At 39.4% G+C, this 14311-nt stretch overlaps 1 protein-coding gene and 1 non-coding gene across 2 annotated transcripts in view; both read right to left on the bottom strand.

Annotated features, from left to right (window-relative positions):
• Positions 1-14311, bottom strand: part of Lamc1 (laminin subunit gamma 1) — a 126585-nt gene that overhangs the window by 39558 nt on the left and 72716 nt on the right. Inside the window, exons 2-5 of the mRNA XM_020169483.2 lie at positions 11304-11608; positions 6240-6370; positions 3147-3313; positions 222-410 (exon numbers count right to left, since the gene is read on the bottom strand). Of these exons, the coding sequence (XP_020025072.2) occupies positions 222-410; positions 3147-3313; positions 6240-6370; positions 11304-11608 (792 nt within the window). The remainder of the gene's footprint in view (positions 1-221; positions 411-3146; positions 3314-6239; positions 6371-11303; positions 11609-14311) is intronic.
• On the bottom strand, positions 7448-7550 carry LOC141414275 (U6 spliceosomal RNA). The gene has a single exon (XR_012439337.1). It is a non-coding gene; the product is annotated as a U6 spliceosomal RNA (small nuclear RNA).

Below are 14311 nucleotides of genomic sequence, written 5' to 3' on the forward strand. Positions count from 1 at the left end.
CTCAGAGCACCTCCCCATTTTTATACACACTAGAAAATCATCTGAAAGTTCTATTTGGTTAAAGAGAGTGAAGGTAGGGAGAGAGGCTGATTCTGTGTCATTTACATGCTGAAATAACGTACATGCCTCCGTACTAAGTTATATGCCCAGGAAACAAAGCTTTATTTTCTGACTTTGTCTCTGAAACTAGCAGGCTGAAGTGGTTCCTTCCTATTACTTACCAACAGGACTGCAGTGGCACGGAAAGCAGGCTTCGTTGGTCCCAAGGCGGAAGAAGTTCTCCCGGCACCTCTCACAGTTGGCGCCATCTGTATTATCTTGGCAGTTGGTGCAGTGGCCACCGTGGCCAGTGGAACGGTAAAGTTCAGGATCAAAGTAGCATTCCTGTGATCGGCCATTGCAGTCACAGGCTGTTGACCAAAACGCACAAGTCATGTCATATCTGTATACTTTAAAAACAGCATTTTAAGACTCCCAGAAAACCAAACCATAATTTCCTACATCTTCTTAACAGATAGGTGGTGTAGAATAAGAATGACTATCAGATGTCTCATTCATTAACATCAATTCGTTAAAAATAAGAACAAAAGCCAGGATGTAAATTAAAAATTTATATAGTCAGATTATCAGTTACTAAGAAACATCCATCCTTATAAAAAATTAGGATCATGATATAATACAAGGAATTCCTGTGTTCAAAAAAGAATCTGCCCTTAGGCAGTTGTGCATATATAAGTAAAAGCCAAGTTAAATTATAACTTTCTGACTCTATCCTCTACTTCTAGTACCAACTCCATGACCAAGCTGCCAATTTATACACAGTCTTTAATTTTAACTTTTTAGGACTCAGATGATTCAAACACATTAAGACACGAACTTTCAAAGTGCCAGATTACTTACATATACAGACTAGGGAAACCTGAGACACATGTGTTAAAATTAGTGCCTCTGAAGATGGAAGCAGAATTAAAGGGAAATTCAGACCCTTCAGATACATCCATCTACAGGGAGCCACAATTCCAACTGAGTCACCTGTTAGGTACACTATATTTTAAGAACAAGTACCTATGGTCACAGAAAATCTTTGCTATATTTATAGCAACATGGTTTTCTCAAAATTATTGATTCTGCCAAAGTATAGATAAGATCTTGTTGTACTTGGTTTCAGATAGAGCAGGAAATTAACTACTTTTTCAAAATATCTGAATATATTTTCTCTTTTTTCTTCCTTCTATACAATCAGTTCTTTCAAAGTGTTGTAGGGTTAAAAACTTCTTTAGAAACCTGAGTTACTGGCAACAAAAATTAGAGTTTTGTTAAGTTAGTTTTATAACTCCCTTTCCTTTCTGTATCAGCTATTTCTTCTCCCTCAAGTCACCTCTAATTATCTCTCAATCAACCCAGCCCATCCCACCTAAAAGGTCTAGTGCTCTGAGACTATAAAGCAGGACGATTTTTGTGTCCACACTGCTACAATCCAGAGCTAAAGCAGATGCTGTGACTTCCTCATTGACAGCTAGTATGAGAGCAGGCACCTATAATTTTCTCTTCCCTAGCCTCAGAGTTCTAACAGTACTGCAGTAGTAACAACATCTAAAAATTTCACTTTGTGAAAGATCACAATGAAAAAAGATGCTGAGAAGGAAAGCAAATTGATTTAGTTCCTCATCAAAGTTCTGCAGCTACAGAAGCCAGTTCATTTGCTAGTGGTAAGTGGGCAATGTCTCCTTTGTTTTTCTTATAATGTCCTGGATAAACTAAAAATATGACATGATTAAGCAGAATACTTTTAAACTTGTGTTTATTTATTTAGATGCTACATCTTAGCAGTCTTTTGTTTTTTTCTCCCTTTTACCAGTCTATATAATAGCTTCCAACACTGGTAATTCAGTGCAATAAAGGAATTTAAAAAGTTCAAGCAAGTGCTTAGAAGAGCTAGAGGAGGCTGCAAATTTTATCTGCAACTTCCATTTGTCTAGCGAAAACAAAATGAAGGAAATCTGCTATAGGCAGCTCAATAAAAATAGTCATGAGTCAAGGAATCAGTCTGTTCTCTCTGCCATAAATTACAAGTCTGGAGTGTCTTCTTTCTCATTCCCAACACATTATGATGAAGAGTGTTTGTTAGGACATTACAATTGCTTTAAAAGTTTGTTATTTTTAAGTCCTTGACAAATCATAATTCCAGGGTTCCTTTCTCCTGAGTTTTCTTTCTCTGACCATTAAGAATAAACCATGACTTTATGAAGGGATAGACAATGTGTTCACTTCTTCATTTCTCCCTTTTCTAAGAACACAAGGCCAACTCCTCCTTCCAAAGCCACTCGGCCCTCTGTGGGAGGAGGGGATTCTCCCAATGTACCCTTAGTGAGATAAAGGAAAAATAACTGAGAAATAGTCTTCTGAATGACACTCTTAGTCTAGAAATCCTTGTACCTGACACTGCTAGTCAAGATGGCTGCTTGTAAATAAGCACTGATAGGAAGAAGAACCCTGTATCTGCGGGTTCCCCATCCACAAATTCAACCAACTGCCAAAAGAAAATATTTGGAAGAAAAATTCATCTGTCCTGAGCATGCACTTTTCTTTCTTGTCACCATTCCTGAAACAATACAGAATAACAACTATTCACACAGTATTCACATTGTGTTAGCTATTAGTAATCCAGAGATGATTTCAAGTATACAGAGCATGTGCACCGGTTACATGCATTACTAATGCTATTTTATATAAAAGACTTAGGCATCCAAGAATTATGGTATCTGAGGAGGGTTCTGAAACCAATTTCCTGTGGATATGGATGAATAGCTGTATTTTAAAGGGCAAAAAGGACTAGCCAGGTCCTATCTTAGATGGGCCACACTGGCCCAGTATTTGAATTTAAGCAATTTTCCAAATCTTGAAATGCTGTTTCCAAGCTGGTATTCATGAAGGAAACAAACCAGAGTTGATCTTCTTGGCCAATTGCCTTCATCTATGATTTTCCTCTGACATGAATGCAGTTTACTGTTCTACTCTCAAATTACTGAAGGAGCACTGCCTGTCTAAATTTTCCTCTCAAGGAGAAACAGAGGAAAGCCACCCATCCCTTCTTCCACCTCTGGAGTCCTTAAGACAACTGGACAAACTATACCACCGGCACTCACGCAGGCACTCGCTGGCACTTTCAGCAGTCGCCCTCCTCCATGGTCGGTCATTGAAGAAAGGAAGGCACTTTTCACAGTCAACTCCATATGTGTTATGTTTGCAATTACACACCAGCTTGTCAAATTCGTTCTTCACACACTCACTGGCATGTCCATTACATTTACACCTGGCAAAGAGAAGAGAAACTCCCAAGAATGGAATTGCTGTAAGGTCCCAGAAATGATACAGAAAAAGTGTGCACACAGAGAACTAAAAACAACCTGACTGCTTTGGAATTCTACCATTCAAAAGTATGAACTGAGGAAATGAGCAAGATTAAATTTTTAAAAGCAAACTTTATTTAATAGGAGATGGGACATTCACCAACATGACTGCAAAGTCCCTAACAGTTCCTGAGGACACCTGAAGTCAGTGTATGTCAGGAGGCAGCAGAGGCAGTGGTTAGGAAGGGCTTGGAGTCTGAAAGCCAGGCTACTTGGGTGTGAATTCCTTCTATCACTTACCATCATAACTGAGCTTACTTAAGAAACAGGGGCAATAATAACATCTATCTTATGGGGCTAATGAGAGTTATTTTATTTATCTACTCAGGATTGCAAAGGCACGTAAATTAATACAATAATCTGCCACCATTATTCTAATGCATTTCCATTTGAAGGTGGAGAGATACTAAATTAGACACCTCATCCTCCATCTAGATACCTAACAGACTATTCCTACAGGTTGTTCAGGGAAAAATCCCTGAAAGACCCCCTAGATGCAGGAATAATAATAAATTAAGGACTCTAGGAAACACCAAGAATACTAATGTGCCATGAAGTAGTGACATTTCCCTGACTTGCTTCCTTAAACATGTCGATCAGTTTCATAGCTTCAACTACCATTTAAAAATGCATGTAAACCTCTGGAACCATCTTCATTGTGACAGCATGAGCCCTAAGTTTAGATCTCCAGTTCTCATCTTTCTCCCAAGCTCCTATGCTTGACTGCTGTACAAGATTCAACTCCCTATGACCTACAATTTTACATGTCTAACTAAATGTATTATCTCCCCCAAATCAATCAATCTTGTGAGCTTAATGGTCCCTGTTCTCCTAATCACTAAACCTTAAAATCATCTTTGACTAAAGTCCTGATAATTCTTCCTTCACAATACAATGAAGCCATGTGTTCCTTTCCATTCTTTTGTCACTATCCTGTCAGGTCTTTGATACTTAATACATGGCTTTTTTTGTAAATGGTTGTACTCAGGGCTTTGTGCTTGCTAGGCAGGTGTTCAACTACTTGAGCACCACCCCAAGCCCATTTCAATTTATTTTTCAAATAGAATCACGAATTTATGCCTCAGTGGGTCTGGACTTCAATCCTCCTATTTATATGTTCTGCCTAACTGGGATGACAGGCATGTGTATTTCCCCTGGGCTAGCCAGGAGCCTTCCTTAATCTTCCAATCTCACCTCCCAAGCAAGCAGGATTATAGTTGTGATTGCCAAACTAGCTAATATATAGCATCTTAACAGGAATATACATTCTCTCAATTGTACCCTACTTTCACCCTGCTTGTACACTAATCTTCCTAAATTGGGTTTTTTTTGTTGTTGTTTTGATATATATATATATATATTTTTGGCAGCACTGGGCTTTGAACTCAGAGGCTCACACTTGCTAGGCAGGCACACTTCCACTCCGCCAGCCCTTTTCCTAAACCTGTTTTGGTATCACATTCTTAATACAAAAAAATTTCCACTTTCAACTGAGTATCAATTCCATACCAGGCACACTATATACAAAAATAATTTTTCTGTTCTAGGGATGTCATAGTCTTAATACAAGGAAGGAAAAGTCCAAGATTCTTAGGCTGTTGTCTAGCCTCTGGTCACTGCACTGCACTCTTTCTAGTTTATAGTTCTACAAACTTGTATTAAGAGATTTGCCTTCCATCAAGTATGTGGGAACTCTCCCATCTCTGACCTTTTGCTCATGACATGCCTGTCTTCCTGTACCCAATCCAGATGTCTTCCCTTCTTATCTAAATTCTACTAGTCAAGATCCAGCTCAGATTCCATCCATTTCCATGTCTTTCTTGATACAAAGCATTGTTTCTACTGCGGCTTGACCATTTTGCTTAAAACACATGACTACATTAGCACAGACTGAGTATTCCTTATCCTGAATGCTTGGGACTGGAAGGATTTTGTTTTGATTTTGGCTTTGGGTTTATTGTTTGTTTCTTTCTGTAGTACTCAGGGCCTCACATTTGCTAGGCAAGTACTCTACCACTTGAGCCATGCCCTCAGCCCTAGCCTGGAAGTGTTTGGATTTTTGATTTTTTCAAAAATATTTTGGAACATTTGCATATTCATAATGTAGTATCTTAGGAATGGAACCAAAGTGGAAACATGAAATTCATATACAACTTAGACACACAGCCTGAAATAATTCTATACAATATTTTTAGTGTGCCTAACTTTTGACTATCCACTTGTGGCACTCAAAAGTTTCTGATTTTGGAACATTTCAGATTTTGGATTTCTGGATTAGAGACACTCAACCTTATTTATTTACTTTATTTTATCTTATTTTTACTTTTTTAAGACGGGGTCTCACTAGGAAGGGCACACTGGCCTTGAATTTGCCTCCACCTCCCAAGTGCTAGGATTAAATATATGTGCCACCTCCTCAGGCTTCTCAACCTGTATTTAAAATTTCACACATTCATACATCACCTGCTCTATTCATCTGGGGGGGTCCTAGAAGGTGAGGACCTTCTCAGTAGGAAGTCAGTCCTGTCCTTCCTCATGATAGGCTCTGGCTATCATGGAGCTTTGCACTTAAATGATCAATGAGAATTCACTAGGGTGTTGATTTAACAAGGCAAGAAAATCTAATTCCTTAGTTTCTAGAATTAGATCTGATAAGAAAAAATTTCTAGGTTAGAGCCTGTCTTTCCAGATCTGCATTATGCCTACATTCTGCCCCTCCTACTGAATGTAAAGAGAAAGTCTAACAACAGTATTAATATAACTGTAAAAGCCACACATGCTTTACACCAAAGCTCCAATAATTTAAGGCTGATTTAACAGTCTACCTACCTGCCACCCACAGCAAAATCAGAGACTGCATAATAATAAGACTTGAGAACTTTGGGGTCATTAAACACTTCATCTCCAAAGGTATTAAGGCGATTTAGAGTCACTCTGATGTCAGTGGCTGTTACCCATTCCTGTCAGGAAGCAAAAACAAAAACAGAAACATAAAACAGAAGTGGAGGGACTAAAAATGGAGGACAAAACTGTGACAAAATTTTCTAAATAGTTCATGTATCGTCTAACTTATGACCTCTTCTTGTGCTAAATCTATTAAAATACTTGATAATTCCTTAATATTTTTCTCTGATTCTTTCCTTCTCCAATTGTCCTTGTTACTTTATCACTTAGTTTCAAAAAGCAATATTGCTAATTTCTCACAAGGCTGGTGAAAGTCTTAAATAAAGCACACATTTAAAAGGCTAGCATAAAAAAAAATAAAATAAAAGGCTAGCATAATTAGGCACTGAACACACATATATGTCCCTTCTCTCTATCCCAAAGCCACAAATACAGTCAGAGATACCAGCCAAGATCTCATAGAATACCAGACTGTAACCAGATATGTTGGTCATTGTCACCCCTACCCATTTTGTACCATCTATCCCTTTCTCCCTCCCAGACCCCATCCCTACTGATAGATCTGGGACAGACAGCTAAGTACAAAGTAGTAAGTCATTATACTGACCTGGGCCAATAAAACGCAGTCTGTTTGTCTTGATCTTCCCCAGAGACCTTCTCTGTAAGATCTTTCCTGGCTACTCCATCTTAAAATTGCTACCTCCCCTCAACTCTACTTCCCTCTTGTTTTATCTGTCTTGTCTATTGCCACATACACCTTGTGTCCACCACCTGATAATAAACATAAGGAGTAGGAAATTTGTGTCTGTTTTATCACTGCAATTTCCCTCGTGTTTAGCACACAGTAGGTATGCAAATTAATATTATCCTTCTTTTTTTAAACTTTTTATTAGTATATAACAGAGGGCTTCATCAAGATATTTCCATATATGTAGACAATGTACCCCAGTTTGGTTTATCCCCTCCATTATTCTCCTTCTTCCCCTTCCTCCTTCTTAATGCAGGTTTCAATGCTCCATATTCATTCATGTATACGAAGTAAATCAACCATATTCACCCTCTTTTCCCTCCCCCTTCTACAAGTACCTTCCCCTTAACATGACCTGTTTTATATTTCTGTCTTTCATTGTTTAAAAAATACGGACTGCTTCACCAATTTTCATGTCATCCTTGCACAGGGGCCATGCTAATCCTCTCTGTATCATTCCAATTTTAGTATGTGCTGCCAAAGCAAGCACTGAAATTACTTTCTGAGTGAATGAATTTGAAGAAACCACAGCTGATCAAGTTGGTAGGTGTGCCATTAACAGCAGAAGAAACTGTACAGAGATTGTACAGTTCTTCCCTAAGTTTCAGAGGATATAAGCCTTTAGATCTAATTTTAAGCCCTTTCATTGAGCTAATTTTATCAGATGCTTACATGTGTAGCAGACTGTTATAATAATGATCCCAATGAATCATGCCTGCTGGTGTCACACCCTGTGCAGTTCCTTTTCCATGCTGGCCCTGGGCTTGGGTGTGTGACTGGTTTTGTCAGAGGGGACATCAGATACAAATGTGACACAAGTAGAGGCTTGATAAGTACTTGTGCACAGCAACTTGCCCTCTGGGAATACTTCCTCTGTCACATTGAAAAGCCTGGTCTAGCAGCCTAAGAATGGAAGACCATGGAGATTGGGGGGAATCAGAGAGAGAGCTGACCTGCCCAGGGTAACACAAAATCATGAGAAAGAGTAAACTGTGATTGTTTAAAGCCATTAAATTTTGGAGTGGTTTAATATACACTATCACCCAAAGATACCACTTCTACTCTGTCCTAGGGAGGTATGTCAGAATCACCTTCAAAGTTATGACAAGTGAGTACAACAGTGCAGACATCTAGGCTTTCAGAAGGCTCCATGTGAGATGGGGAGGCATATTCCTAATTAAGACCCACTGTCTTAAAACATGCCAAACACCTGGCATACAGATCAACATAGAGGACTCATAAAAGCTAATCTCCATGAAGGTTCAAGTATAATTAGGAGGAGAAGAGATGATGATTTCACCATATCCAAACCTGGAACTCAATAACAACTCCCACTCGTGGCCACAGTGGTAGGAATCTGTTAGCTGTCTGTAACGCAAATAGCTAAACATATCTCTGTTTAATGCTTATGATATCTTCTACAGGTTTCATCATCACAGTCCCCCTTTACAAAGGAGAAGGAAAGCTGACACTAAGCCAATTATTTTCATAATGGACATCTTAAAAAGGGCAGACTCTGGAGATAGACTTTACAGGGTTTTAATCTCAGTTCTGTCACTTTAAACTGTTATTAGGACAAGTTGTATCATGTCTGGGTTCTGATTCCTCATCTGTAAAATAGGGATAATAAAAGTATCTAATTTACAGAGTTATTATGTGAGTTAAGAGTTAATATATCTAACAGTGCTTGCCACATGATAGCACAACTAAGTGCACAATAAGTGCTAACTGTTGTTATATATCAATACGTGCTAACACTCATACACAGCAAGCCAGGAAGGGTCTCCTCCTTCATCTGGGAGATTGCATCTTCTGCAGGAAGACATTGCCTTCCTCTTTCCTCACTGTCACGTCAGCTAAGAGTGAAGTCAGCTCACTCTCCTTGGCTTTGAGATATGAGAGCCAGGGTTCTTACTTCCAGAGACACCTAATTAAAGCCACCACAAAAATGAAGTGAACTGAGCAAATGTACGCAGATGCCCACAGCATTCTTACTACACATAGTCTCGTTGGCTTCTCTGACATAAAAGTAGCCAACATCAGAATTCCTATAGATGGGGGAGCTGCTCAAGACAAGCTGACAAGCAGACAGCAAAGGCAGCAGAAAGCCAGTGATAACTTTACTACACTGCTCTTTTTCTACTGACTATACTGCTGCCTGTACAGTACAGGAAAATGCTGTAACTTGCTGTAGGAAGAAACAAGAATGACAAATGTTTATGAGCATCCCTTCTCCCTGAGGCATTGAGTCTTCTGCTTTTTCATCTATCCAAATAAGCTATCTTTCTGTCACTTATTCTGAATATGCCTTATCTCCTTCACAAGAAACATCTTTCTAAAAGGTCTTTGGAAACATATTCGTGTCTCACCGCAACCTCAGAACTTACCAAGTACTTTAACACTCACCATCTTCCAGCAACCTACAGAAATACAATGGCAGGAGGGAACTGGACCCATAGAGAAACTCTTGTTTTTTGGAAAAACTCAAAACCACACAACCAAATTAGAAAAAGAGTCCTTGAATGTAATAATAAATTCCACAGACAAAGAATGAGAAAACAAAAGAGAAAGTCCAGAAAACAGGAAAACAGGAGGACTTCCTATTTAGAAATCCTAAGTTTTTTATAAAATGAATACAACATTTGTAAAGCCATATCTAGTCTTCCATGTGACAGCCAATGAATGTAGGCTGCTTGCATTGAGATGTGAACTTAAGCCACATGAGAGTTTTGGCTCCAATTCTGTGTTAATGTGCTAAGAATGGCACAAGACTCTCCAACCTTTCCATAATCACACAGCCAGAGCCTAAGAAAAGTTCACTGAAATCTAAGCAACATGCAAAGATTCCATGTCAGGGTATATAAGGATTATATATATAGAATTTTTCTACTCTTAAGACAGGAAAAGGACTGGAGGTGTGGCGTAAGCTGTAGAGCACCTGTTTTGTGAGCTCAAAGCCCTGAGTTCAAATCCCAGTCCCACCAAAAAAAAAAAAAAGAAAGAAAGAAAAAGAAAAGATGGGAAAAGGTTTCTATTATGATGCTTTAAGCATAATACCATAAGAACTTAACTGATAACTCTAACAAACACCTGGCCTTTCAGGTGACAAAAAGAGTTCTTATAAGGATAGTCAACAGTGCCAGACAAGCCCAATCAAAATTTCCTTGTCTCATATGTGGAGGAAAGATCCAAAAGATAAACATATACACAAATATAAACATGTCATACATATATACACATATTAAACATATATGTGACATGTTTGTCATAGTGGGACTGTTTGAGGAGACAAGATAGAGGAGAGGAAAAGAAAAAGATGAGATTGAATACATACTGAAATACATTGCTTCTATGCAGGAAAATAGCATAACGAAATGCACTGAAAGCTGTTGAACAACGGGGGAAGGGAGAAAGGGTAAGGGAGAGTCACCGAGGAGATCAACCTGATTAAAATACAATATATTCATAGGTGAAACACCATAGCAAAACCCCTTTGAACAATGAATATACACTTTAAAAAAACAAAGGACAGGAATGTAAAACAGGTCCTGTTAGGAGGCGGGTACCAGTAGGAGGGAAAGGGCAAGTGCAGAGGGTAAAGGAGGGAGAGTATGGTCCACGTACTTTGTATGCTTGTATGAAAATACAACAATGAAAATGTCTTAAGTGGGGAGGGAGGGGATGAGGGAGAATGATGGTAGGGGTGAACTAACCACAGTACATAATCATATATGGAAATATCATAATGAAACCAGCCTGTACAACTAATTATATACTAGTAAAAAAGTTTAAAATTTTCCTTCTATAATAATGAAGGAAGGTGGCATTCTTAAATATCTTATTTCAATTGTTCTTCCTTGCTTATTTCAAAAAACAGTTTTTATTTTGGCAAATCACAAAACAGTAAGAGAAGATAAAAGAAAATTGGGTAGACCAAGTCATATATCCTTTTTAAAGGTCAGAATTAAAATGTTTCCACCTTAATCTGACTTTTTAAAATGTGTGACATTTCAATGCCAGGCCATGTTGGCAGTACATAAGAACAAACATCAACGAGGCAGTGGAAAGGAAGCAACTTTTTTCACATACTAATAGCACACAGGGGAGCAGCATAAACTCCAGCTGTCTGTCTGTGGAAGGAGGGTCTCCTCTGACCTCTCAGCTCAGCGGTGGGAGCACAGGACCAGTGCATTAACCTTGCACCTGGCATGTGGTCCCGATACCACCCTGGGAGTACCTACCTGCAGCACAGGGCTATTGTCAAAGTTGTAGGCGCTGGGCCTTCCTTCCAGGGTTGAAAAGGCCACATTGCCCCCAGTGAGAGGAGAAATATCACTGAATTCATCAGTACACAAGGCCTGCTGCTCATCTTCGCCTGTCCTGATGAAGCCACGGTTGGCCTTGGAGTAGGTATTCTCACAGGAGCCACTGTAGTACTGGTAAGGAATCCAAGGCCCATCCTCCCAAGTACGCTTATAAATGGCAAAGCTCTCTGGGCGGCTGGTGTGGAACTTGAGACGCACATAGGTGATGTCAAAAGCTTTTCCTGTGGGACAAACACATCAAAGTTCAGAAGTCATGTGAACAAAAGGCACAACTCCCTCTATTCTGTTTGGTTTGGATCTTGATGAAGAGGATCCAAATCACCCTTTGCACAATAGACTTAAGATGACCCCAGAACACAGGCCAAGCTGGTTTTGTCCAGTCTACTATTCTAAAACTGGAAGCTGCACATTTCCTCACAAAATGACAAATTACACTTGGGTGCATATATTGGCTCATAAAGGCCTGATCAGGACATTCGTTGCTGAAATTTTGTTTGCACTGAAAACTGGCACAATACGGTACTAACATTTTTAAAAATAAACTGAATTAAAAGCTCATTCTTAATACTGGTACTTCAGTAAAAGCCCTCTAAGTGGGTTTTCTGGGCACTTTCAACACTTTTAAAACCTCATTTTTTATTTGCTATAATGTAAGTTATTTTCTTTTTTTCTTAGTGGTACTGAGGTTTGAAATCAGGGCCTCATGCTTACTAGGCAGGTGTTCTTTCTACCACTTGAGTCACTCCCAGCCTTTACTGCTTTAGGTTATTTTTTGAATAGGGTCTTGCTTTTATGCCAGGGCCCACCATGATCCTTCTATTCACACCTCCCACATAGCTGGGGTGACAGGCAAGTGACACACCTAGCTTTGATGGGTTGAAATGGGATCTTGTAAACTTTCTGCCCAGGCTGGGCTCAAACCTCAATCTTCCTCATCTCCACCATCTGAGTAGCTAAGATTATAGTGGTAAGCCACTGCACCAAGCCTGTCATGTTACTCTTGATGAAGGAAAATATCATCAGTACAATTCTACTTATCTACCAAGTGAAGAAACAGTAATTTTAGGAAGGGAAAAGGACAGTGGGAGGAGGGAATAGAAAAGGAAAGAAGGAAAAAAAAAAAAAAAAACTTCAGTAGCCCAACAAAGAGACAGAAAAAAGAAACGGAGAAAGGGGGTTTAAAGAGGTTTTCTCTGAAGATGTTCAAAAGAGAATATTTGAGAAGTGAGATGTGATTAAGAAAAGAATCAATGGGTTGCTATCTCTCTGGAAAGAAAGTCAAAGGGTCAGGCAGCTACCCTGCAATAGCCACAGCACGGTCTTATGTTCCAGATGGCTTGGTTGCCAACCAGTGTGTTTTTATGTGGGTAAAAGAAAAAATGTGCTATTTTTGGTTGTTTTCTAGTACCAGGACTTGAACTCAAGGCCCACACTATGAGCTACTCCACTAGTCCCTTTTTGTGTTAGATATTTTTAAGATAGGGTCTTGCTAATTATTTGCCTGGGCTGGCTTTCGAATCTCAGTCCTCCCGATCTCTGCTTCCTGAGTAGCTAGGATTACAGGCGCAAGCCACCAGTGCCCGGCTGTGCTATTGTTTTTAATCATCATTCATTCACACACACAATAGGTCTTTCTATCTCTGACAGTGCCTATCCTTTGTTTTTTCTATGATATAGTGAAGACCACACTTCAGTCAATAAGAACTTGTTGAGCACAACGAAATGTTCAGTCAGCCCTGTGCTGTATACATAGGAGAACAGGAGGTGTTAGAGATAAAGGCTCCTTTCCCTTAAGGAGTTTATAGTTTTCTCCCAATGAATTAACTCCTTGGGAAGAACCATCCTGATCTTCTCCTGTAAAGATGACACAACAGAAACTCATACCCTCTCAGAATGGTGAGGAGAGACTTCTGCTATAAGTCCAGACCACATTCTTCAACCCAGCTTTATTTACAATGATGAGAAGTCCTATCTGATTCTGCTTCTCAACTGGCCTAGATCTTAGGATCAGCTGTCCCTGTATTCAGGAAGCATACTCACATGTACACATTATGATCTTGAGCACAAGCCTCCATGGCACATTCTCACAGGAACATGCATTGTGAGACCTGTGCTCAAGCCCTGGTTCCTTCCTTTACTAGCTTATGATTTGTGCTACACCATTTCTCTTCTGTAAAATCGAAGGTGACAATCCCTGCTCCACACACCTCCAAGAGTTGTGTTGTACTCATGTACATACTTAATTGTAAAACTCTGTACAAGTGTAAGGCATTATATCTGTACCTGTAAGGCATAATAAGGTTTATGAACAAAACTCTGAACTAATATCCTGGCTATAGGGACCTGACTTTACCAGGAACTACCTAATACAGTTGCCAAAGTATACTACACAAACACAGAACCTCCTAAGACTCAAAACAACACTTTACTTGGGCAAAGGTATCATGCAAATACAGCTTATACACCTTTATTAAGAGAACACAAGTTTAACCTGCATCATTTCACTATGTCAAAAATGCCAAGATGTCACCTTTAAATGAGGGTGGGGTTACTGTACAGTATCTATGACATTCCATAGACTTATTATCTAAGACAGTCCAGAATGGAAAAGCAATTTTTCTCGGATGTTGGTGGCTTAGGATGTTCAAAGGCTTAACTTACTAATTCACAGACTTTGCTTTTCTTCTCTGGCATCTCACCCTACAGTTCTTTAGCAGCTCAACCTACAGCAGACACATTCTGAAATAAATCTATATTATGTGGCCACTCTCGCTGTGGCCACAGGTGGCAAAATCCAGAAAGCAATTTTGCTGGCATTCAGCTTTGAGGGAGCTGGCCTGGCTGTGCTGTCTCTAAGTCTCACTTTCAGAGCTGGCGTTCTCATTCTTACCTCTAGCCACAGATGGAAGAGGAAAAGAAGCTCT

This window comes from Castor canadensis, chromosome 11, assembly GCF_047511655.1.
Source record: "Castor canadensis chromosome 11, mCasCan1.hap1v2, whole genome shotgun sequence".
Classification (NCBI taxonomy): domain Eukaryota; kingdom Metazoa; phylum Chordata; class Mammalia; order Rodentia; family Castoridae; genus Castor; species Castor canadensis.